Genomic DNA, 27228 nt, shown 5'->3' on the forward strand with positions numbered 1-27228 from the left:
TACTTAATTTTTTACCTCTGTACCTTCTGACCCAACAAACACTGACCAGCATACTCTAAAGCCCTAAGGCAAAAGCCTTGGCTCTGAGAGTGCTGTAAATCTTGCAAACTTTTCCAGAGTAATCAATGTAACACCGTTGGGGACTTCCAGAAACTTTTTGAAAACTATCACTGGGTTTCAAGTAATTTGTTCAAGATTCTGAACTCATATGAGATCCACATGAAAAATAGCGTATGATCATTGCATAAATAAAAATAGCCTCTATAATACAAGTTTAAAAGACATGTAGAAAATTTAAAAAAGTGAATACAAAAATGTCACTAGGTAAAGAAAACTATAGAGGAGGGATACAAAAATTAAAAGTGGAACTTATTCAATACATATTGTAAAAAACATAAAACATGTAAAAACTCGTTTACAAAGCATTTCATTACATGGAGAAAACAGTAGATGAAGGACTTCAACCCTCGTTTAGGCATAATAATTTTAAAAATAAAGTTCTAAAAAAGCTTTGAGCAAGAAAGAAGCAATGAAAGAGAACTAAATAATTCATGATTGAGATCCTGAACACTTTCCGGCCGATTACAATGCGTTCCGGAAAAGGAGCCTTTCTAGGCCGCATCTAAGTAAAATTTCCGACCGCCGCATTACAAAGCTGGTGATCGAGAATTATACCCGCCGGTCATTATGGCTGGCTTCCAACGGGCTCAAGGAACCCATTGGCCAGTCAGAGCCCGGCCCGTAGTCCCACAAGGTGGCCTTCCTGCCCTTGGGATTACGATACTCGGTCCCCGGCAGGATTTCCTTGTCGGGCTTTCTGACATGGAAAGCCTGTGGGAGAGCGAATATGGTTGCCCCTAGCAGGACCCCCTTGACTCTTGAGGCCTCCGGTTGGGGACCAAGGGGATACCTATGGTGCCCCCTGTTCATCCCTGCACTGTGTCAGGCACCCTGTAGTGCCTGCCACACAGTGCAGGTCTGAACACAGACTCCCATTTCTCTATGGGAGCTTGTGTTATGGCCAGTTTACAACCATAACACAAGCTTCCATAGAGGAATGGAAGTATGCGACCAAACAGTGTTTAGTCGCATCACGATAAGGTGGTCAGGACCGCCGACCTGAGGTCGGCCAGTCCCATTTCCACATGGGTGTTGGACAGACATAAGTCCGCCTGACATTGTAATCACCCCCTATAATTGCAAAGGTTTCTGACATTGTCCTACATTATTGATTTAGACCAATTTGCAGTTAAGGCTTTTAAAGGTAAAATATTTAAAAGTAGTGACGTCAAACACCATCAGCAAAATTCAAAATTAAATATTATTGGGGTTTTCTCAGAATGTGAGAATTTGTTATCACATCAAATTTCCCTTTTTTTACCACAGTATTTAAAGTCGAAAAGCAGGTTTCAGTTGCTAGAGAGATGCTTAAAAAGGATTTTAACTGCATTTTTGACCAAGTACACAAATATTCCCGGTTTAACTCAAAGAAGCCTTGTACGCAAGTTAAATTCCAGTAAAACAGAGACTTTTCTTATTTCATAAAAAAACATTCTGTGGGCATAAAATTCCTCAGTAAATTCACGTCGCTTCTCAATAACCGATAGCCCCATCATATCACTGCTACTAGGCCTTGCACAAAAGTTCTCTGTAACTCAGATTCTAATCTTATTTCCTGCGTGGCAGCAAGAGTGTTGAAGTTACGAGAGTCCTCAAATTTTGTCCATGTTTTTTTTTTCTGAGGAATCGCATTTTGTCACATCGATTAGTTCCATAGCATACAATAAGGTAGAGTGTATTTTGCCAGATATACAGAAAGTACATGAGTAAAATGCCTTAGCTTTCACACATTATTAAAAGCCCTTAGGGCCATATTATCAAACCTGGGCAATAAAATTATCGCTGCTTTATCGGCAGGAAACTGCCGCTAAAGTGGCGATAATGGGCTTGATAATAGGCTCTATGGAATTCCAATCGAAGCCCATGTTAGATCTAACATGGGCTTCGATTGGAATTCCTTAGAGCCTATAATCAAGCCCATTATCGCCACTTTAGCAGCAGTTTCCTTCCGATAAAGCAGCGATAATTTTATTGCCCAGGCTAGATAATATGACCCTTAATACATTCGTTTTTAATGTGGATTTACAATTGCTGTGAGAAATTAAGCTTAAAATCATTCAAGCACCTTGACATAATTTCCCCCTGGTGAGTGTAAGACTCTACTACGTCCAATTTTTTATTTACCTATCTACCAACAGAATTCGGATATTTCTGAAGTTTTTTACCCTTTAAGAACAACATTTTATTTATGGGGACATTAATTTTCAGAAAATGAGCATCAACAAAGTACAATAGTGATATCATATGACTGTTCAGGCCATTTGGTGTTAGATCTAAAATCACAGTGTTGTTTGCATATAAAATGTGTGTCACAAAGTGGCTCTCAATCCTCCATACTGCCCAAGTGGGTAGGTAAATCACAAACATAACGAGAGATGGATGGAGGGCGACTGGACAACCCTATTTCAGGCTGGTTTTAGTGGGATTTACAGATGGTAATTCCTGGCCAGCAGCACTTGACGTTGGGTGGAAGAATGTAAGGCAGTAATTAAGTTTAACCATGCAAACCAATTCTATGCAGTTTTTTCTACAGAGTTGGACGATCGGGTCTGTGAAATGCTGTGGAAAAATCGATAAAAGCTGGATGGAGTGGGAAACCTCAAAAAGTAACATATTTTTCCATGATGAGTTGAAGACCTGTAATATTATCTTATGTGTAGTGTTTTTTCCTGAAGCTAGATTGCTCTACTGGATCATCATTTCCTCCTCTACCCAGGAATGGGGGCGCTCCATTATGGGGCTAATTTATGAGCCCTTGCGTCACTTTTACGCCGCTGGTGCGTCTTAGTGACGCACCAGTGGAGTAAAAAATGTGCCTTGTTTCACCATATTTACAAAGTGACGCATCTAGGTTTATGCGTCACTTTGTAACCCCCTGCGCCACATTATACCTGCGCCAGGTATAATGTATGCCAGGGGGGGCGTTTTGTCGCAAGAAAGAGTCATAGAAGTGACGCAATGAAATCTATAGGATTTCACTGCGCCATTTCTTGGACGGTAATGCGTCAAAATCTTAAGCCTGCCTCATGGCAGGCGTAAGACTGATGCAGGCACTAACAACATGTAACTTGCCCATGTGAAAGTATACATTGCTGGAGTTGCGTCACTTTTGTGACACACTCCAGCAATGCGTCACTTTTGCGCCTACAGATACGTCAGAAATACTGACGTATCTGTAACTCCTTGTGACATGATGCGTCATACTGTAAATAGGATGCATCATTGGTGTAGCAAGGAGGGCGCAGTGAAAAGTGCTGCATCGCTGTTTTCACGCAGCGATGCGTCACTTTTCTTAAATGAGGCCTGTAGGAAGGTGGCTACCTGACTATGGTTACCCCAGATTTTTTGCCTTGTGTTTAGCTGGTTTTCGACTTAGTTGGCCTGGTCCCCTGCTAATCAGGGCACCAGGCTATCTGCTCTCTCTGTAAAATGGATTCCATGTACCCTAGGTGCATAACTAGATTGGCTTGGGTCACCTTATCAGCCCCTGTACAGAGCACTATTGGTGCCCAGGGCATAGGTGCATCCAAGGCCTACCAGGGGCTGCAGCATATCTTTTGCCACCCCTGGCTGGCTATCTAAAATTGACACAACTGGCTGATCACTCAGCTGGGGCAAGGTGGTGTAATCACCCCTTGCTTAGATATAGTATGCCTATATCTAAACCTATCTGGACACATATAAACCTGTGAGCCACTCCTATGGCAGGCCTTAACAATCCTGAAGGCAGAGTGCGTGGTTTAATGTGAGATGGTGCTCTAGCATGAGCTGAGCCTGTCTGCAGCTGTCGGGAACAACTCCCATACCATATACTCTTAAGCGCCTTATAATCCTCGCGGTTATATAGCAACTTTGGTTTGGCTTTATCAAAACATGTCGTGTAAGGTGTCATACGAATTGGAATACTACCCCCTCGCCAGTTCTGGCGACGGGGGTAGCATTCCACCCTTCTAGAGGGATAAGACATGTTACTTTACTGAAACGCGGTTGATTTAAAATGAGCCTCAGATCCACAAAATGGATGCCCCTGCCACAGACACGGGTCTGGCCTCCTGCTGCTGACCGAAACTCAGCATATGGTGGCCTGGACAAAGAGTTTCCTGTCACAGGGCGGTGTCAAACCACCCCAGACAGGAGATAGTGGATTGGAGTAGGGAGGTTTCAAAGAAACCAGACACTGCCTGGGGAGCACAAGGCTGCCCCTTGCATAATCCGGCCAAACCGGTTCTGGGGCCTCCCAGCCCCTGTCCCAGCTCGAACTGGATCAAAGGAAAGGGGTGTAATCACCCCCTTCCTGGGTCCCACCCATAGGAGGGGACCTAGCAGGATGTCCAGCCCACCAGATTCGAATAAGAGTGGGAGCAGTGCCAATGCAACTCAGATCATCCTGAAGAAACATAAGAAACGAATTCTGGACCCTTCGACTTTCTACTCAACGCAGAAGACTGAAGAATCTCCCTTGTGGTCAAGGAGTGACCACCCTGTGCAAACAGGCAACATCCAGCCCTCGACCCTTGCTTTGTTGCAGTTCCCGCCGGAACTCGAGCAACAGAGATCAACGAGATCAAGCTTGCCTGCCTTCTACCTGCCCGATCCACAGTCCCTGCAGAGCTGAGACCAGTGGAGGCGACCGGAAGCGTGGGGCACGCCATCTTGGAAAGGCCACGAGACGCTGACCGTGCAGCCCACGAGTGATCCTCGAAGCTGTACACCGGGGTTTGAGAAGCCCCCACCCCGAGCTACACTTGCACCAAAGCTACCCCCTCCACACTCGACGAGTGCTGCGTGGGGCCCTTCTGCTTGTGGCGGCTCGACGCGTTGGCCCGGTCACTTGCCAGCTGGCTTGTGGCCCCTGTGCCGACGAAACTTGAAATACGACTTGCTTTTCTGGTTGTTCCAGATCTGCACCAGCTCCTGTGAAAAGGAGCCCCCACTCTGACCCTCCTGGTTCGAGTGATAAGCAATCTCCCGGTTCCGCGTGGATTGCTTTTGCCAAGTGCTGTTTGCTGCAATCTTGAAGCCGACGGTGCTGACGGCGAGAGCCTACATGGGACAGATCGTGACCCGCTCCTGGACGTCGCAGATGCCCCAGAGCCCACGTGACAGCGGAGAGAAGCCTATCGACAACCACCTGATTGCGCCCGACATTGCCTGGTTCCGTCCTGGTTCCACCCTGGTCACTGCTGAGTGACCCAGACTCTGTCCCCTCTGCTTTCAGGTACTTTTCTACTTCGATCCACCCTTGGATCGCACCGGACACTTCTGCTTCACATCGCCTGCAGCTGCAACAGCTTCAAGCACCAAGAGCCTGCGTGTCAAAACCCGACGCCACTTCGACCCTGTGCACCCACGGCCTGTGGGTGAGGTAACATTGCAACGCCGGTGTTCCCACACTGGTACACACCTCTAGGGTCTGTGTCTAAAGTTTTGTTCCTCTAGGTTCAGCGGAAGTATCTTTTAACGCACTTTAAGTAACTTTTACGCACCATTGACATTGCATTGGTGCGAGCCGCACTTTCCGTGCTGCACCCGTCTCCTGTGGGCTACTCCCGACTTCAGCATTGCTAGTCATGACTGCTCCCAGCGAATCTCTAGGCCCTAGGCCTAACCACTGTTCGATCAGTGTTCCTTATACCACTTTTTTAGTAAATGGTTTGAGTGGCCACCGGCCCTCATCCAAAATTGTGCAACTTTATATGTTTTACTGTGCTTTTGATTTAACGCTTGTGCCCCTTTCCTCATAAAGAGTACTGGGGAGTAATTTAGAAATAAATACATATATTTTTACAATATATACTTGTGTGGTGTCCTTTCATTTGATTACAGGATTGTATGTGGTAAAACAGCTCGCTTAACACGACCTCTTAAGTTAAGCCTTTAAGGCTGCTTAGTCCATGCTACCACTAGGATAGCTTGTCTAACAAGGTTGACTTACAACCAGACATCTTTGGGGATTGTTTGGACTGATACCAAGTGGTTCCAGAATTGGAAACACTACATATCAGGCCAACTTCTCACATTGGTGGGCAGCGGTGCGGATTTGAGCTTGCTGTTTGTTTTACCATTGCAATCTTTACATCAAATTGAAAGATCACATCAAGTACCTTAGGTACATATAAATCAAAAGCTTAGCATATTAAGTTCTACTGAACTTAGTAGTTGTAGATTAAAGGGATTAGCACACCCTGACTACAACTCACTAGCAAGGTACAGTAGGAAAACACTCAGTGTAGGTAAGTGCATCACTTACACCTCACTAGCAGTCATGTCTGATACAGGTAGAGCCTCAGGCTCTGCTCCTGTAATAGTTGATCCTATAGGGACAACATCCAGATATGACAACCTTAGCCACAAAGACCTGAGTGCCTTGTGCACAGCCAGGGGGCTAAAAAGGGGCAGAGGCCCTACCATTCCTTCCCTAATAGCTATCCTAGAAAAGGATGACTTAGATAAGGTGAGTCAGGCTCCCTTAGATTCAGGTGAAGGGATACACTCCCCTGAGAATGAGAATCTTCCAGATGAAGAAGAAGAGGAGGAGGAAGAGGAAGAGGAAGGCTCTGATTTAGAAGAGCCTGAAGATCAGGATCAGAGGGGAAACCAGGTACAGGTTGCCAGGCTTAACCAGGCCAACCTGGACCTACATGAGAATGGAGAGGGCCAGCACCACTCCAGATCTCATAACCAAATTCTCCCAGGTAACAGGAGGGTGAGATCTCAATCAAGGGACTCTCATCTTTCTAGTGCCTCAAGAGAATCTCAAAGAGGGATGACTCCCTCCCAGAGAAAAGAGCATAGGGCCAGGATGAGGGCTGTCCAACTCCAAATAGAAAGGGAAGAGGTAGCCTTGGCTCAAGCTAAACTTGCTTTAGCAAGAGAAAGAAAATTGTGTGGCTTAGATGCCACTGGTGGCAGCAAAATTCCTAAAGAGAAACCCAGGTCCTATGATAGTAGAAACCTGACAAAGATTGTGCCCCCCTATCAGGAAGGGGATGACATCCACAAATGGATGACTGCTCTGGAGAGAGCCTGCATGGTACAGCAGGTTCCTGAGGAACAGTGGGCAGCAATCTTATGGTACTCCTTTTCAGAGAAAGGGAGAGATAGGCTCCTCACTGTCAGACATGAGGATGCCAGCAATTACAAAGTCCTGAAGAGTGTTCTGATAGATGGGTTTGGCTTAACCACTGAACAGTACAGGTTAAAGTTCAGAGATACCCAGAAGACACAGACTCAGGACTGGACTGATTTTGTTGATTGTGCAACTAAGGCTCTGGAGGGTTGGCTAAATGGCAGCAAAGTACATGACTTCACAGGATTGTATAATTTGATTATGAGGGAGCAGATCCTAAGTAATTGTCAGAACCAGCTCTTACACCAGCACCTGGTGGACTCAGATTTGACCTCTCCCCAAGAATTGGGAAAGAGGGCGGATAAATGGGTCAGAACCAGGATTAGGCCTAAGAATCAGGACAGTAACCAGAAGAAGGAGTCTACCAAGCCTCAAGATAAGGGTGGGGATAAAAGTAAAGAAAACACTTCCCCAGGGCCCCAAAACTCCAAGAAGGGGGGTGGGTCCCAAGACACTTCATCAACTGACAAAAAGCCTTATTGTCATGCCTGTAAACAGGTTGGGCATTACAAAACAGACAGCTGTTGTCCCAAGAATGGCAATAAAGAAAACATACCTCCAAAGCCAGCTCCAACACCTCCTGTTACTGTCAGCAGTAATCCCCCAGGAAGTGGGAGCACACCCAGGAATCTGGGTGGGTTTACTTTTGGAGCCCAAGGGGACCCTGGCCTATCCAGGTCCCCATCCCCAAATGATCTTGTTTATGAGACTGGCATGGGGTTTGCCAACTTCTCTGATTGCCCAAATACCTTGAGCAAATATAGACAAGAACCCATCATCAATGGTTTGAAAGTTGAAGCCTTTAGAGACACAGGGGCTAGCATCACCATGGTGGCTGACTGTATAGTCCCCTCTAAGCAACTTTTACCTGGTGCCACATACCAGGTAACAAACATTGATGGCATCCAAACAAATCATCCCATGGCAGTAGTAAGTCTCAGCTGGGGAGGTGTCATTGGCCCAAAGAGAGTGGCAGTGTCACCAAACTTGCCTGTAGACTGTCTACTGGGTAATTATTTGGAAATCTCAGCCTGGGCTGAGGTTGAACAGGAAATCCATTCTAGAATGGTAAACTCCAATGGAAAGGTTAGTTGGGCTGTACTGGCTATAGCCCCAATTCAAGATGTCCTTCCTGAAAAGGTTGGTAGGGCTGAGCAACTCTCTGCCCCATCTTTACCAGAAGCTCTTCCAAAACAGAATAGCAAAGCTGTTATGTTAACAGCAGAAACCCAGACTGAGTCTCCTCCTGAAAAGATTGGTGGGGCTGTGATGGCCACAGCCCAAACTCAAACAGATATGTGTGTTGTGAAGCCTGAAATGATGGATCACTCCACCCAAACTGAGAGCATGGAGGAGGAAGATAAATCTTCCCCTCACCAGACATTAGGACAGGATCAGCCTCCTCAGGGAACTGATCTTACCCCTGATGAAGGAACTGCCCCAGAGGTTGTTAGGCCTGGCCTGACGGAGCCCCTGATGGCAGTGGACCCTTCTCAGGTGGGACCCAGTCTGGAGCAGGTAACCTGCCCCTCTCTACCTTGCCTCAGTCAGCCCAGGGCTGCAGAGGACAAGAAGGACAGTGAGACCCAGAGGGCCCCCTGTCAAATAAAGCACCCCCATCAACAGATTAGGGGCACCAAAACTAGTAGGCCTAGTAAGGTGAAAACTTTAAAAACTCCTGAGGGAGCCCCCTTAAAAGTAGTTAGGGACCTCCCACAGATGGATTCTGTTGGGCACAGCCAAACCTGGGACCCAAAGGGCCCAAACCTGAACTGTCCCTCCAGCAAGCCAAACAGAGGGACCCAGCCTCCAGCTGTAGGTAGCCAGAGGTTGACCCTGAGAGCTCAGTGCAACTCAGTTGAAGAAAGAAAGGCACACATGGTGGAAGATAATTGGAGGAAGTTGAGCCCACAATTAGTGGAGCCTCACTTCAATACTCCATATCCAAACCAGACTTTAACTTTGCATAAACACACCCAAGGTAGCGATTCCCTATGGTGGAGACCCTCTAATACCCCTAGGGTGAGGGACTGCTTAGTGGACCATGAGACAGGGGGTACCCATGCTAGTGCAGGTACTTCCTTATATGGCCACTCAGGCAATATAGGCTTACCTGGCCAAGGATAGCCTTATCTCCTTTCGTTTGGGGGGGGGGGGAGGTTATGTAGGAAGGTGGCTACCTGACTATGGTTACCCCAGATTTTTTGCCTTGTGTTTAGCTGGTTTTCGACTTAGTTGGCCTGGTCCCCTGCTAATCAGGGCCCCAGGCTATCTGCTCTCTCTGTAAAATGGATTCCATGCACCCTAGGTGCATAACTAGATTGGCTTGGGTCACCTTATCAGCCCCTGTACCGAGCACTATAGCTGCCCAGGGCATAGGTGCATCCAAGGCCTACCAGGGGCTGCAGCATATCTTTTGCCACCCCTGGCTGGCTATCTAAAATTGACACAACTGGCTGATCACTCAGCTGGGGCAAGGTGGTGTAATCACCCCTTGCTTAGATATAGTATGCCTATATCTAAACCTATCTGGACACATATAAACCTGTGAGCCACTCCTATGGCAGGCCTTAACAATCCTGAAGGCAGAGTGCGTGGTTTAATGTGAGATGGTGCTCTAGCATGAGCTGAGCCTGTCTGCAGCTGTCGGGAACAACTCCCTAAGCTGATCCGGGATAATGCCATACCATATACTCTTAAGCGCCTTATAATCCTCGCAGTTATATAGCAACTTTGGTTTGGCTTTATCAAAACATGTCGTGTAAGGTGTCATACGAATTAGAATACTACCCCCTCACCAGTTCTGGCGACGGGGGTAGCATTCCACCCTTCTAGAGGGATAAGACATGTTACTTTACTGAAACGCGGTTGATTTAAAATGAGCCTCAGATCCACAAAATGGATGCCCCTGCCACAGACACGGGTCTGGCCTCCTGCTGCTGACCGAAACTCAGCATATGGTGGCCTGGACAAAGAGTTTCCTGTCACAGGGCGGTGTCAAACCACCCCAGACAGGAGATAGTGGATTGGAGTAGGGAGGTTTCAAAGAAACCAGACACTGCCTGGGGAGCACAAGGCTGCCCCTTGCATAATCCGGCCAAACCGGTTCTGGGGCCTCCCAGCCCCTGTCCCAGCGCGGCCTGGATCAAAGGAAAGGGGTGTAATCACCCCCTTCCTGGGTCCCACCCATAGGAGGGGACCTAGCAGGATGTCCAGCCCACCAGATTCGAATAAGAGTGGGAGCAGTGCCAATGCAACTCAGATCATCCTGAAGAAACATAAGAAACGAATTCTGGACCCTTCGACTTTCTACTCAACGCAGAAGACTGAAGAATCTCCCTTGTGGTCAAGGAGTGACCACCCTGTGCAAACAGGCAACATCCAGCCCTCGACCCTTGCTTTGTTGCAGTTCCCGCCGGAACTCGAGCGACAGAGATCGACGAGATCAAGCTTGCCTGCCTTCTACCTGCCCGATCCACAGTCCCTGCAGAGCTGAGACCAGTGGAGGCGACCGGAAGCGTGGGGCACGCCATCTTGGAAAGGCCACGAGACGCTGACCGTGCAGCCCACGAGTGATCCTCGAAGCTGTACACCGGGGTTTGAGAAGCCCCCACCCCGAGCTACACTTGCACCAAAGCTACCCCCTCCACACTCGACGAGTGCTGCGTGGGGCCCTTCTGCTTGTGGCGGCTCGACGCGTTGGCCCGGTTACTTGCCAGCTGGCTTGTGGCCCCTGTGCCGACGAAACTTGAAATACGACTTGCTTTTCTGGTTGTTCCAGATCTGCACCAGCTCCTGTGAAAAGGAGCCCCCACTCTGACCCTCCTGGTTCGAGTGATAAGCAATCTCCCGGTTATTATTATTATTATTATTATTATTAAGCAACTTGTACCGCGCAAACTAAACCCGAAGGTGTCAAGGCGCCTATCAAAGCTAATCACAAAAGTTTGCAAAGCACCACTAAGGGTATGCACGTGTAAAAAGGTGGGTCTTAAGAGCAGATCTAAAGGCTTGTAGAGTGGGGCGGGACCTTACTTCCAAAGGGAGGGCATTCCACCATTTAGGTGCCAAGTTAGAAAAGGCCTTGCCTCCCCATCTTGCTTTTCTAACACGAGGTACAGAGAGAAGAAGTTTATGACTAGAGCGAAGATTCCTGCCGGGATTGTGCTGGGATAGGATCGATCCCATGCCTGTAGGGCTGGATTTAGCTAGGGCTTTATACACCAGACACATGGATTTAAAAAGGATACGGTCCTCAACAGGGAGCCAGTGAAGCTGCTTTCGGGCTTCGGTAGCAGAGGCACGTTTAGGTAGGTCAAGAGCAAATCTTGCTGCCGCGTTCTGGACCACCTGCAAGCGCTGTAGCTGACTCTTGTTCAGTCCTGCATACAGCGCATTGCAATAGTCCAGTCGCGAGCCCAGAAATGCGACAGCAAGTTGCTTTCTTGCCTGGGGTGACAAGTAGTGCCTGATTTTCCTTAGAATGTGGATAATCCCCCAGCAGGTCGAGACAGTCCTGTTGACCTGTTGGCACATACTAAGGGTGGGGTCGATCATGACTCCCAGGTTTTTTGCTGACGAGGTGGGCTCGGGGCATAGGCCCAGCGAGTTCGGCCACCACTCAGCCGACCAGATCGTTTCCTTTCCTCCAAAAACCATCACCTCTGTCTTCTCCCCATTCAGTTTTAGTGAGTTGTGAATCATCCACTGGCCAACTGCCTCCATACAAGATTTAAAATTGGCGGCAGTTGACGTAGCTGACTGGGAGAGAGAGACCAAGATCTGGGTGTCGTCCGCGTAGGAGACTACCTCCATCCCAAAAGATCTAATGAGTCTGGCAAGGGGGGTCACATAGATATTGAAGAGGGTAGGGCTAAGCGCTGACCCTTGAGGGACCCCACATTGCACAGACAGGGATGGAGATAGAAACGATCCCAGCATTACCCTTTGTTCTCTGAGATCGAGAAAAGAGGAAAGGAGTCCCAGAGCAGATCCGTGGACCCCAATCTCCCTCAGGCGAGATGTTAACACCGCGGGAGATAGGGTATCGAAGGCTGCTGTGAGATCTAGAAGGATCAGGAGGGAGGTCTGACCCTCATCAACCCGGGTGCGGATATTATCCAGCACTATGGTGAGGGCAGACTCGGTGCTGTGCTCCCTCCTGAAACCATGCTGGGAAAGATCCAAACAGCCCGAGCTCTCCACGAATGCAGCCAGATGTTTGTTCAGATGGGCTTCTAGCATCTTTGCGGGAGCCGGGAGCAGTGAAATGGGGCGAAAGTTTTTTAACACCCCAGGATCCAGAGAAGGCTTTTTAAGCAAAGGTTTTACTACAGCATTCTTCCACTGCTTGGGAAAAATGCCTTCCTTCATCGCCCTGTTCATGATGTCAACCAGAGGGGGAAGGAGAGATTCTCTGCACTGTTTGAGGATCTTTAGCGGGCAGACATCCAGCGGAGAGCCAGATTTGGTTTTATCAAGCAGGATTTCAAGATCCTGACAGGAAAGAGGAGGAAAGGATACCAGATCCTGATGTTGAGATGGTTCAGCATCACCAGGCTCAAAAAGAGCAAACGGCAAGAGTACGGCGGTCAAGGATTTTTGGACCTCCAAAGCAGTGTAGATGTCGGCGATCTTTGACTGAAAGAAGGCAGCTATCTTGTTGCACAGGTCCTGAGAGGCAACTACAGGATCCGGGGTCTGAAGGGAAGTGAGGGAATCAACAATCCTAAAAAGTTCTCTAGGAGATGAAAGTGAGGAAGTGAGTGCCGTAAAATATTCCTGCTTGGTTTTAATTACTTCCAATTTATAGTTTTTAAGCAGGACCCTATGGGCTTCTCTATCCTTAGGGGCCCAGCTAGAGTGCCATAGGCGTTCCTGCCTCCTTACTTCCTGTCTACGAAGCCGTAGTTGTTCAGAGAACCAGGGAGCTGAAGGTCTTTTCCTAGCAGAGTAACAAGACCTAGCTGGAGCCAGCTCCTCTAGGGCCTCCGAGATGATGTTTTCGTATATAGAGACCGCAGTGGAGGTATCCACCTCCCGAGGAATGGACAGGCTAGATGTCCATGGATGGAAAGAGTCCTCCCTGATCTTTTTAAAGTTCCTTCGCACTTCCATAGTGCTCGAAACCCTTCTGACAGAGTCCCGTGCCAGATACGTCATATTAAAAGGAACAGCCAGATGGTCCGACCAAGAAAGATGGAAAGGGTTGGTGACTGCCAGCCTTGGGTCGTTAGAAAAGATGCCATTGAGCGTATGCCCCGCTCGGTGGGTGGGACCATTCACCAGTTGGGTGAGTCCACAGGCTGACATTATGTCCACCAAGGAGATAGTATCGTGAGCCTCCAGTAGCTCTAGGTGGAAATTAAAATCGCCAAGAATAGTAAGATTTTGTCGGCCAAAGTAGGGTTCCAGAACCTGCATCAGTTTCAGCCCAAATCCTGCTCTTGGGCCGGGGGGGCGATAGACCAGGATTCCATTAAATGCAGGGTTAGTAGAGTCAGATAGGGAAAAATATAAGACCTGGAATACATCCTTGGGGTCAGAAAGGGGTATAGTATGGCAGTGGAATTTGTCCTGATACAAAATAGCCAGGCCACCGCCAACACGGCCTATTCTGTCATATCGGGTTATGCAGTAACCCTCAGGGACCGCTTCGACCAGATCAGGGCCTGAAGAGTCTTTGGCCCAGGTCTCCGTGATAAAAACCCAGGATGGTGTTTTATCAAGAACAAGCTCCTTAAAAGCGATATTATTTTTAATAAGCGAGCGAGCATTGAGTAGAAGACAAGTTTCGCTAGGACATTTAGATGTTGAAAAAGGGCAAGGCTCCGGAGGAGGAGGAGGGAGAGAGAGCTGAGGCTCATCCGCATCTCTCTGAAAGCAAGCGCAGACGGGACGTGCAGCGAATTCCTCAGGTCTGTACCGGTGAAAGCATGGGGCAGGAGAGGGCTTAAGGCGCAGTACGTCCTGTAAAGAATATTTCAAGACAGGGGCGCCTACCTCATTTTGGCCAGTAGTCCAGCCGTCCAGCCCGGCCTCAGCGCGGACGGGCGCAGACGGGCTGGACTCTGGCGTGACTCCGGCGTGGCTGCGGCGAACACGCTGCGCGCACACGCTGCGCGTCATCGCCCTCGATTTAAGAGGAGCTCTAGCCAGTCCTCCTGACTGCTAGAGCGCGGGAGTGTCTAGCGTTTCCTGAACCTACGAAGATGGCGCTCCGAATTTCGAAAGCGCGAGGGACCGGGCCGCCAAAGTAGCGGTGAGGGACACAGTTTAAATGCAAGTATGCGCACAGGGAAATTAAAAGCCAGGTGAGACGCTACTAAAATAAAATTACAACAAAGAAAAAATACGGGTAATTTAAAAGTATTCAGCACACGAGCATAACGCAGTGAGCGCTCGCCAAACAGGAGGATCCTACGCCCTACCTCTTTTTAAACACTTCCCGGCATCAGTCTCTAGCCAGTCCTCCTGACTGCTAGAGCGCGGGAGTGTCTAGCGTTTCCTGAACCTACCAAGATGGCGCTCCGAATTTCGAAAGCGCGAGGGACCGGGCCGCCAAAGTAGCGGTGAGGGACACAGTTTAAATGCAAGTATGCGCACAGGGAAATTAAAAGCCAGGATTGCTTTTGCCAAGTGCTGTTTGCTGCAATCTTGAAGCCGATGGTGCTGACGGCGAGAGCCTACGTGGGACAGATCGTGACCCGCTCCTGGACGTCGCAGATGCCCCAGAGCCCACGTGACAGCGGAGAGAAGCCTATCGACAACCACCTGATTGCGCCCGACATTGCCTGGTTCCGTCCTGGTTCCACCCTGGTCACTGCTGAGTGACCCAGACTCTGCCCCCTCTGCTTTCAGGTACTTTTCTACTTCGATCCACCCTTGGATCGCACCGGACACTTCTGCTTCACATCGCCTGCAGCTGCAACAGCTTCAAGCACCAAGAGCCTGCGTGTCAAAACCCGACGCCACTTCGACCCTGTGCACCCACGGCCTGTGGGTGAGGTAACATTGCAACGCCGGTGTTCCCACACTGGTACACACCTCTAGGGTCTGTGTCTAAAGTTTTGTTCCTCTAGGTTCAGCGGAAGTATTTTTTAACTCACTTTAAGTAACTTTTACGCACCATTGACATTGCATTGGTGCGAGCCGCACTTTCCGTGCTGCACCCGTCTCCTGTGGGCTACTCCCGACTTCAGCATTGCTAGTCCTGACTGCTCCCAGCGAATCTCTAGGCCCTAGGCCTAACCACTGTTCGATCAGTGTTCCTTATACCACTTTTTTAGTAAATGGTTTGAGTGGCCACCGGCCCTCATCCAAAATTGTGCAATTTTATATGTTTTACTGTGCTTTTGATTTAATGCTTGTGCCCCTTTCCTCATAAAGAGTACTGGGGAGTAATTTAGAAATAAATACATATATTTTTACAATATATACTTGTGTGGTGTCCTTTCATTTGATTACAGGATTGTATGTGGTAAAACAGCTCGCTTAACACGACCTCTTAAGTTAAGCCTTTAAGGCTGCTTAGTCCATGCTACCACTAGGATAGCTTGTCTAACAAGGTTGACTTACAACCAGACATCTTTGGGGTTTGTTTGGACTGATACCAAGTGGTTCCAGAATTGGAAACACTACATATCAGGCCAACTTCTCACAAGGCCCTATGTTTTTAGCATTAATGTTGCCTGTATCATCTTATAGGGCAATTTGCCGAAAGTTATTTGGCATATTTCAAGCTCCCATTTTATGCAGTGGAACTATGAAATTTTCTTAGTTCAGGATGGGGGGGAACTTTGAAATGAGAGTAACTGTATTCAAAACAGGCACTATAAAGATCACCGAAAGCTTGGCTTCTCTTTTAAAGAAGCAGATCGGGACTTCATCCAGACACTGAGGTTTTCATTTTTTTAAATGAAGCCTCAATTCATTCAGCTGTGGGAGGTCCATATGTGTGTAACTCAGATTCCAAAGCGAAAGAGGGTCCCACACAAAAAAATGTCCTCATAATTAGCGGAATATATCTCTGTGATATAACTTCTCAATTGCTCTTCCCTAATAGAAATGGAAAGTCTTTTCACTCTCGTCCCGCAGCATTCAGCAATGATCTCCCAGAATTTTTTCGTATCATTACACAAGGGTACCTCTATTAATTAAATCCATTTGCGCTCACATTCTTAGAGTCAGATTTATATTAGCAGGGATGCGCCAGTGTAGACGCGACATGTCGAAATTACCTTGCGCCATGACGGATGCGTCGCTTTTACAATGCAACACACAGTGGCACAAGGATAGACAGATGCGTGTTGCATTTTATGTCGTAAGGGCAGCACATTGCTGGAGTCATGTAGCAAGCGCGGCACAACTACAGCAATGCTCAGGGGCGCCCTATACCTAACATGCTGCGTCACTCCTTACGCCTGCTTCAAGCAGGCGTAAGGTTTTGACGCAGCGGGGATGTAAAATTGACTCAGTGAAATCTTGTCGATTTCAATGCGACACTTTTACGGGACATCCTTGCCATGCCAAAGGTGTAATGTAGCGCAAGGCTTTACAATGTGACAAATCTCACTAGATGCGTCACATTGTAAATCTGTCGCATAGTGGCGCATTGTTTACGACACCACTGCATCAGAGAAGTGACGCAAAAGTGTCGTAAAAATGTTGCAAGGGGCTTGTAAATCTGCCCCTTGATTTCTAAGGCCCACCTTTAACCTTCTTCTTTCTCTGCTTTAGGAGAGTAATCCATTTCCCTCTATCAACCGGAGAAGATATGAATTGATTTCCCATTGCCTGCTTTTTCCCTTTAGTATTCGTTTTTAACACATGCAGCTGCGCTCCAGCAACTGGTATCTATGCTCTGAAACTGCGTATCTTGCAATGTTGTAACTTGTAACTGTGCTTTGAAACAATGCTTGTCCTCATGTAAAGCGCTCTGATACCTCCGGGTCTAGCCAGTGCTATATAAAACTGTTCAAATAAATAAATAAATCCCTTTATTCAGGAATGAGACTGGTTGTCACATTTGTCTACACTGAGAGATCTTATGCCCTTGGTCCTGCCTACAAACTATTTCATATAATGCCTAAATTTAAGGATTACATCTGAGTTCCAAGTTTCCCTATCACTGATTACACTTGCCAATGTCTCCTAATTTCTCATTCTTGGTTGGCCTCCAATGAGTTCAACGAGTGAGCTTCTCGAAGCTCGTCGTCATCCTGTTAAATGTTCATGGGGCCACACCTGCCAAATAAGCCCCTATCTTTAAAGAAATAGACCTTTGTGATCACTGGTGGCGCTATCGATGATGTTAGTTTCTGAGATGACATTGAAAATGGAACAAGAAGTGATAAAGTAGTAGATTATGGAACACCCAGTAGTTTCTTTATGAGAGTAATGGGCGGAATAGTCGAAGCCTCATCTTACATTTACTTTCAAAAAATCAATGTTCCTCGGTAGATCCAGGAGTATCAATCCTCCTTCATCCATGCACTGGGGCTCCAATGGAGTCTGCTGCCCCGCAGCTGTTCCTACAGCCTGTCTCCTCTTGTTGGTGGAGTCCCTGCCCTTTCTGGGGCAACACAGAAGACAAATATGAAAATGTTCAGCCCCTGACAGGGCCTTTTTTGGGGCACTTCTCTGCCCTCAGGCATGGATAAGTGATGAGCAGCTTCATACTCAATGAAAGATGCATTTGTTTTCATATTTTTAAACACAAAGCTGTGCATTGCGTCTTTTTGTCTTTTAGCGGCTGCCTGCCCCTGCCCATCCCATCACCCACATGTCCAGGACCCATGTTCCTGGACATGTGGGTGTGGCTGGCTGTGCTTGGTGCCTACCGCTTCCCCCCAGACACAGGCACAGTGAGTGGGGAAGGGCGTCCAGCAATACTCAGGCTTGGCAGGTGAGCTCCGTTCTGGTCTTCGGTCATTGAAGAAATTAGATTCTTCGGGGACAGGGGAGCCCTGGGGACTAGGATATTACTGCAGACAGGGTCCCATACATGCTCCCTCTCAGCTGCTCTGTTTTTTCGTGTGTGACTTCCAGGTCCCTGGGCCTTCCCCGGAGGTAGCTTGAAAACCAGAATGGTAGGTTAATTTTGCACTGCTAGTCCTGATCCCTCAGGGGGACCAGATTTCTCTGTGTTTTTTCTTGTGGACTGTTGAGCCTATGTGGGCACTTTTGGTGTCTTTTCGCCTCTAGTTGGCAGCTCTAGCTACTAGTGGGGTCTCTTCAGTTCTCCTGGACTCTAGGTTTTTAAATCTTTCTTAGAGCTTGTTTTCTTTGCACTCCCTACTTTTGACCTGTTCTCCGTCAAGAACCTGATGTTCTGCTCAGCTTAGGGTCACCTCCGGTGGCACCCTGCAACTCTCAAGGCAGAATACTCTCTATGCTGCACTTTTTAGCTCCCATAGCCTCCATGGCCAGTTAGGGCACCCTTGTGATAACAAAAGTCAGGGGGTGGCCCTCTGATTAGATAATACCTCTGCAGGCCCAGTCATTAAATATCCTAGTGAACCCTTCTACTCCAGGCTCCCCTAGCAGGTCCATCAATCCACTATCCCTCAGAGGGTGTAAAGGGTCCCCAAGGAGATGAATCCAATGTGTCCTATGCAGGCTAAATCCAGGGTGCCCTAGCACCCCTGAAAGGGGTTCGGCCTTCTTCAGAGAATTGTGAAATCCATATCCTCTCTCCCTTTTTTCTCCTATTCAGGGGTTTTAAGTGGGTATGGAAAGGTGCAGAAGGGAAGAACCTCGGTCCAATTTTGGGATGACACATCATCATTCCACCCCTGTCTGAATCCTCTTGCAGAGCAACTTGGGGCATTTCAACATGGTAAATTGAATTGATAAGTTCGAAGACCTGCTTTGGACAACTAAGCCCTGCCCATAGATTCCACAGCTATTTGTTTCATCCCCTCTGTGATAGGCTCCAGTGGTCTGATCTTTCCCTTTTGTTCTTCCCGGGGTGAGCCTTCACGGCCTGTGAAAAAGAACTATTACATGCAGAGTCTGTCTCCACCATTTTCTTTCCCAGAAGGAGGTCCAAGCTCGGACAGGATGGCTCGATGGTGACATTAATGTTAATGCGACAGCGAATAGACAAGAGGGGCGGCTGATGTGGACTGATCCATAGGCTTGTCTCAAGAGGAAGGGGTTCCACTCTTAGCGGCATTTAATGAAATCAAATGTGGGGCAAATTAATAGTGGGGAGGCGAACAAGCGAGTGGTGCAGTGTGCGTGAAGGGCTTCGCTCTAAACTTAATGCATGATCATCTTTGAGGGGTAGCCATGGGCGCTATTTAAATACTACCTAGGCCTTCTGGAAGTCCACACCCATTTTAGTTAAATCCATAGTACATAAAACTACAATTGCAAATAAAACTACACAATAAATTTCCTTTCATGAAAGACAAAATAGTATTTAGAAAAAGATGCCATGCTTGGCTGGTGATCAATCGATATAAACAAGCACATAAATAAAAATATCTTGGTCTTTCCTTATGTGCGTTTTATAAGTAAAAATTAATGTATTTGAGGCTTAGGCTCTTGCCATCCATAGGTGCATCACTAAACTGGTTTAAACTCCCAATTAAAATATATTTTAGATTCTTTAATTACAAATCTGAAACACGTGGTCCTTTAAATCAATTCAATATTAGATGTTGACAAACAATTCTGTTTTGTTTAGAGGCTCAGCACATGCTAGTTCCTGTCACTAGATTCAGTTCGTTTATGGAAATCATTGCTGCATCATTAAAATAAAAAGACAAATGACTGTTTCAGATTTTTTTGCCCCATATGGTTAGCAAAAAATGTTTACTTTCTGTAACAGCAGGTCTAGGGTGGCTGTTTTTCTCGCTCTGCTTTTTAAATGAATTTTCGTGTGAATTGATTGGACACCATCCTCGCTATGTCCACTTTATAGGATGAGCATTTATATTACCAATTTGCACATCAAAATCTTGTCGGCGCCTGTAATGATAAACATTTTAACTCCTCTAGCATAATCGAATACTGCTGATGTTGCTATGTCATAGAAACGAATCCATTATTTTGATCTATTCTCTACTTTACTCAATTTATATTTACTGATCTGTTTTTGTAAAGGTTTAAATTAACTAATCAAAGAAAGTATTTGACTCGGTAGAACCTGCTCCGCCTCTTTGTGAACGACCCACAGGCTTCTAAACTCAGCCCCTCTTTTCACTACCAATTAGATGAGGGTTCTTAAATTTCTTTTAACTGCCAATTAGGTGAGTGTTTCTAAGTTTCTTTTCACTACCAATTAGGTGAGTATTTTTAATTTTCTTTTCACTACCAATTAGTTGAGTGTTTCTAAGTTTCTTTTCACTACCAATTAGGTGAGTATTTTTAATTTTCTTTTCACTACCAATTAGTTGAGTGTTTCTAAGTTTCTTTTGACTACCAATTAGGTGAGTGTTTCTAAGTTTCTTTTCACTACCAATTAGGTGAGTGTTTCTAAGTTTCTTTTCACTACCAATTAGATGAGGGGTTCTAAGCTTCTTTTCACTACCAATTAGATGAGTTGTTTAAAATTTCTTTTCACAACCAATAAGATGAGAGTTTTAAAGTTTGCCAACATGAGGTCTTGTCTTTTTAGAACAAGGCTGAGGTACGTCCCATAGGCTTCATGTCCTGTGTAGTTGGTAGGGGCGCTTCAACTGCTCTGATGAGCGACTCTTGGGACAAAAGCGGAGAGTTGAAGCTCACCCTTACCTTCCTAGCTTGTTTAGTCTGCATGCCCAAGTGTGTTCTATAATTTCAAGCCTAGGTCTGCCCCTTGTTCATATGTGTTCAAGTTATATGTTAAGAATACATATAACTAACACATAAACAACGTTATACTAAGAACAAAAACATATATCAACATTGTGAGAAAGAAATACATCTTAAATGAGTTTTAACAATACATTGTCCAATGTAGTTCGCCTATAAAGAAACAAAAAAACTTAAAGTGAAAGCAATTTGGAACCTAGGCACTAGTTAAAAGGTGTAATGTTGGCTAAATTGCGACTCTTTTCACAATAGAATATTGCAACACATTAAGCAATGAATTCCATGTATTTCGCATGTGACATAAAAAAGTGTGACCTCATAGTTCTCAGGTTAGACTTCCTTAATCCTTATAAGACATTAAGCAATACCTCAATTTAACAAAATAACATAGTCATATATTTAATCTTTCAGAATCTTTTAGGAAGTTCCCTGAGACACGATTTTATTTATTCAGCCAGGATTTAAAAATTTACATTTAGAAGTTACATAGATCTAAATGTAGGTAATTGTAATTTACCGATTCGAAAATACCGAATTTTACCGATTCGGTATTTTCGAATCAGTAAATGCAATGTAGATAAAAAGTCGGTAAACAATACCGAATCGTTAAGATTCGGTATTTACAGAATTCGGTAATTGCCATTCATTCCTATGGCCCATAGGAATGAATGGCAATAACCAAATCGGTAAATACTGATTCTGTAAAATTGGGAAAGAGTCAAGGGTGGCAGGGTGTCACTTTGACACCCTTTTGCACCCCTGAATAGTGCTGGTGTGCACATGTGGCACACATACATGCCCTAAGGGCATGTATGTCTGTCACATGGCACAGGTGTAAATGCACAGATTTGCATTTACACAGATATTCGTTATTTACCACCAACTGATAGTTGGTGGTAAATAACAAATCCTTAAAGCTCAAAAGCACTCTTTAAAGTGCTTCCTACATCTCATTTACCGATTCGGTAAATACAAATCGGTAAATGATGATTCGGTAAATACCGAATCGGTAAATACCGATTAGTTATTTACCGAATCGGTAAATAGACCACCTACATCTGAAAAGGCTATTACCGGTCGGTAACAGCCGATTTCGGCCATTACCGATGGGTAATAGCCTTCCTACTTCTGGACCATAGTTCCAAGAAATCTTTCTATATATTAGTAAAGAATTCTGTTTGTATTTTAATTTAAGTGAAGTGGTATCTTCCCTTAGCGAGGTAGGTTTACCCTACTTAACTGTCATCAATCCATCATTGTTCCATATCTTCTTTATCTTTAAGCACCTCATCATTCTGATTGTTTCAGTTTTTTGCATTTCTGTCTCATCTGATTCTCCCCTCTTGTTTCTGTCTAGGGGCAGTGAGTGTGTACATCTATGTTGTTGAGCCAAAGGATCCTCCATCCGAGACCAACGTCACGACGGTGCCAGAGAATTGGCAGCCACAAGCTCCAACCTGGGAATCCCAGAATGCCTTGCCTGTGCAAAGTGATGGCTGGCAGCCCCAGGCTCCGGCAATGGTGCTCCAACAGCCCCCTGAGCTGCAGCCCCAAACAGGAGCAACGCAACCAATGAATTTCACGTGGCAACCATATCAAGGCGCCATGCCGATGCAGCAAACAGCATGGCAACCCCCGCAGCAAACAGAAACTCAGCCAACGCAGACACAGGACCCAGGATGGAAGCCACCACAGCAAACAGTGCCCCAGTCACAAGAGGGACAAATATTACCACATCAAGCAAACAGTCAACCAGACCAAAGGGAGGAATCACCAGAGGAAACATTATAGCATGAGCCAGTGTAAAATTGTCCAAGACCAGCCACTGAGTACAAGTAAATGAAACATCCTCAGCAAGCATATATTCCACCTAACTATGATAAATGAAGCCAGAATGAGCAGCAAGCCAGCCCACGCAATGAGAAGTACAGCCTCAATAAGGAGAAAAACCATCAAAGAGCAGCCTCTCGACCTATCCTTGAAACTTATAAATACAGCAAACAACCAGCCAGCACTATCGAACAGAAGCACAGTCGCGACCAAAGAATAATCCTGTGAGCTTAGTCTGTTGAATGTTTTGAGAGTATGGATTATACTCTAAAACTGTTTAAAATATGGCTAAGCAATTACGCAATTTAATCTACAACACAATTTTCATACTGTATCATTTACCATCCATGGATTTCACTGGGAGTTCTTAGATGTAAACACACATAAGGTAATGGGAGGAATGATTGCAATTAGTCTACCCACAGGCAAGCGCTCGAGGTGGCATTCTAATACATATTTCTTTTGCTCACAATGCCACTTAAGTTTGGACCCAACCATATGCAAATCAATCTTGGCCCTGATCCAATAAGAACAGTCCGGCCCAAACTACAAGGCAAGTCCTCTGAGATTTCCAAGGATTTCATGGTTTTGAGCAGCATCCAGGGCACTTTTTGTCTTTACAAATTATGTATCTATCTATAAATAAATTGATTACCATTCCCTCAAAACTGGTTTTACAGTTGAATGGGGTGATTCCACATATCTAAGCATCTGTCCTCACCTGGTAAAAACTGTTTGCTCATCTTTTTTCTCCTGCGGATTTCAAAACCATCTTCTGACTAATGAGCACTATTGCTCCCACCCAAGACATCTGCAAACTCCATCACATCTCTCGCTCTCTTACTCAAAGCATCCTATGAAGAAATTACTCACTCATCGATAATACCCTAAAGTGGCACCTAAACGTAACCAGACTCAAATAAACATTGAAGCAATTCGAAAACCATCACATCTATTTAATACCATATACCACAATAATGGATCTTAAATTCTCTTTATGTTAAATCATTCCAACTGTGATTCAACCTTAAAAAGTACTGCATTGACAATATTTCAAGAATATAAAACACATTTTTAATCTAGTAACCATTCTTCTCTCAGTCAGCACCTACTTCTTTTCTGACCTTTATTTCTGTTTCTCCATCACATATTCATGCAGAATTCCCTTTCCACCATAGTCCCAGACGTGCGCTCCAAATATTTGAGCATATTTTTTTCCAGACATTACTAAATGCTCAGTCTAGAGGAACTATTCCAAAGCCTTCCAACACACTTCATAGTCTTTATAAAAAGCCATTGTACATTGAGGGATTACTACAAACAATCTCCTCATTCATATCATTTGATAGAATTCCTAAATTCTGGAAGTAAATGTAGTCTCCTAATTTCAAAAGGTTCTTAATCTCATTCTTTAAAAGAAACTGTGACAACTCTGTTTGCATTGCACTAGGGTCAGAGGGAATCAACAACGCACTGGTGGTATAGGCCAGATTTGCCACATTGCGTTGGATGCAGCTGTTAGTGACATACTCTTTTGTCTTCCAGTCCTGCCAAGCGTGACCAAGGCAGACATATGGCCATTTAGCTAATTATACAGCAAAATTCCAACTCAAATGATGTGCCAATCTGGTTGGTCTCAGGATGACCATTGATGCTGACTGCAATATCCTGGTGTTTCAACTATTCTGATTATTCATCTGCCTGACCTATCAGCTTTAGGGTGGTCTTCCCTCAAACTTTTTGCCTCACTACTTCTATATTTTTGCTAATTTCATTTTTGCTGGCCTTAGGACTATGTGTACTTTAACACTGCTACCAGTGAAAATGTGCATGTGCACTGTCCTATAAACATGATAAAAGTGGCTTACACCCAATTGGCACATTTCATTTACATGTTAGTCCCAAGTAAAGTGGTACTACATGTACCCAGGACCTGTAGATTTAATGCTACTAGTGGGCTTGCAGTACTGATTGTGTCACCTACTTAAGTAGCATTTGAACATTTCTCAAGCCTGTCCTTTTAGCCTGTATGTGCAGTTTTGAACTGCCATTTCGGTCTGGAAAAAAAAAACTTTTGCCAGGCCTAAACGTTCCTGTTTAATACATATAAGTCACCCCTAGGGTATGCCCTTAAAAGCCAAGAGTGCAGTGTATTTAAAAATCTGGATATGCAGTTTTAAAGTTTTCATGTTCTAATAGTGAAAAACTCTTAAATTCGTTTTTCACTATGGCAAGGTCCACCTCTTCCTTAGGATACATAAATCCTCTTTAATCGTAAAGTCAGATTTTGAGTCACAATTCCAAAAATGTATGCTTTCTGCAGGTTTTTTTTAGACAAACTGGATAGTGGCACTCAAGCAGGTTAACATTTGTGGTGTATTGAGTAAAAGGGGATCAAATGTTATCACGGTGCAACCAGGTCAGGGGAATACCTGTAACCCCTGTTTACAGTGTGGGCCAAGAAACCCACAGAAACAGAATTCAAAACCAAGTACCGGGCACACATGTAGGAATACAGTTATTACAGTTGTTCTGTTAGTTTGATACAGAAATCAAAAGAGATCAACACGGGTAGTTCCATTTATTGAAAGATGTTTATGCAATTTCTTCAAAGCAAAAAACGCCAGCTGACACGTGTTTCGTCAACAGGTAGTTGAATGTTCAGGGCTGATTCAGCGAAGGGAGTATATGATCGAAAGACCGGTGATAATTCCAACCCCGTTGACGGGTAATGATACGAGCGTTCATGAGTGGAACGAGTAATTAATCAGGAATAGCACGGGCGGGTACGTCCGTGTACGGCAGGGCCTGTATATTGCAAGGTCCAGCCTGTCCGTGTCTCGTTTCGGGTGTGCGGGGACGTACCCGCCCGTGCCATCCCTGATGAATTGCTCACACATGGTCGTATCAGCATAATCCACCCCTTATGTTAGGGATGGCTAAGTCAGGATATTATCAGACGTTAGATTTTTTTTAGCTGTTTTTGCCAAAATCTAATGTGTGATAAAATCATGTGGGCTGCCTTGTAAATATTGTGATGTAAACATCAGCAATATTTGCAAGGTAGTCCATCTGGGGTATGCCCAGCATTGCCCACTTTGCATCTCATTGGAGATGCAAAGGGAGGCGCTGGAAAAAAGGGTGCTAACATGCGATTATGCATGTTAGCACCCTCTTGTAAATAGGGCGCTGGTTTTATCTCCGCTTTTTTGGCTTTGTAAGCCAAAAAAGCAGAGATAAAGCCCTGGTAAACATGCTCCCACATCAGTAAATATGGCAATTTTTCGCCTCAACATTTAGGGCATGCAGCCTGTATCCTGAGGCACAGGATTGGGTGTAACGGGCAGTTAGTCTTTGTGCATTGCTTCCAGACAGTGAGACAAAGGAGGAATAGGTGTTGGCAGGATGGGCCATCTCTGATTTAATGAGGGGGAGAAGGTGTCACAAACCATACTTACTTATCAGAAAGCACACTCACAAAGGGTTTGACACTAGTCTTTTGTGACCTCTGACAATAAGACACACAATTGATGGACGGAATGCAGAACAAACCAAAACATTCCCCACCAGTCAGGAGATCTGAGTTAAATCCATCATTCTTATGCTCACCTTGCCACCCCAGTTTAGACCTGACCATATGCAAATTAGTCTTGGTCCTGTGCCTCAAGGGAACAGTCCGGCCCAAACTGCTAAGCCAGGTACTCCCTGGACTGGAAACAAGCATCCTAGGACCGGTTTCGGGGTATCACCCCTCTTCAGCCAGGATAGCCTGAATCCAGTGGCACAGTAAGTCCGGGACCCAAGTCTGGGCATACCTAGCACACTTAGGTCGAGGAAGCAAAAGACACAGAATTGATGGACGGAATGCAGAACAAATCAAAACATTCACCCCCAGTCAAGAGATCAGGGTTAAATCCATCATTGTTTTGCTCACCATGCCACCCCACTTTAGATCTGACCATATGCAAATCAGTCTTGACCTGTGCCTCTTGGGAACAGTCCATCCCGAACTGCTAAGCCAGGTCCTCCCTGGACCAGAAACAAGCCTCCTAGGACCAGTTTCGGGGTTTCACCACTCTTCAGCCAAGATAGCTTGAATCCAGTGGCACAGTGATCCCGGGACCCACGTCTGGGCATACCCGGCGCACTTACAGCAAGGAAGCAATAGACACAAAATTGATGGACAGAATGCAGAACAAATCAAAACATTCACCCCCAGTCAAGAGATCTGGGTTATATCCATCATTTTTATCACCAGGCCACCCCAGTTTAGACCTGACCATATGCAAATCAGTCTTGATCCTGTGCCTAATGGGAACAGTCCAGCTCGAACTGCTAAGCCAGGT

At 45.8% G+C, this 27228-nt stretch overlaps 1 protein-coding gene across 2 annotated transcripts in view; it reads left to right on the forward strand.

Annotated features, from left to right (window-relative positions):
• The window catches only part of LOC147701163 (uncharacterized), a 92127-nt gene extending 68577 nt beyond the window's left edge, over positions 1-23550 (forward strand). For both annotated transcript variants that reach the window (XM_086929923.1, XM_086929924.1), the window contains one exon: positions 22410-23550. In XM_086929923.1, the coding sequence (XP_086786049.1) occupies positions 22410-22843 (434 nt within the window). In that variant the 3' untranslated portion in view covers positions 22844-23550. The remainder of the gene's footprint in view (positions 1-22409) is intronic.
• The last annotated feature ends 3678 nt before the right edge of the window (positions 23551-27228 follow it).

This window comes from Lissotriton vulgaris, chromosome 7 (assembly GCF_964263255.1).
Source record: "Lissotriton vulgaris chromosome 7, aLisVul1.2, whole genome shotgun sequence".
NCBI classification, from domain to species: Eukaryota; Metazoa; Chordata; class Amphibia; order Caudata; family Salamandridae; genus Lissotriton; species Lissotriton vulgaris.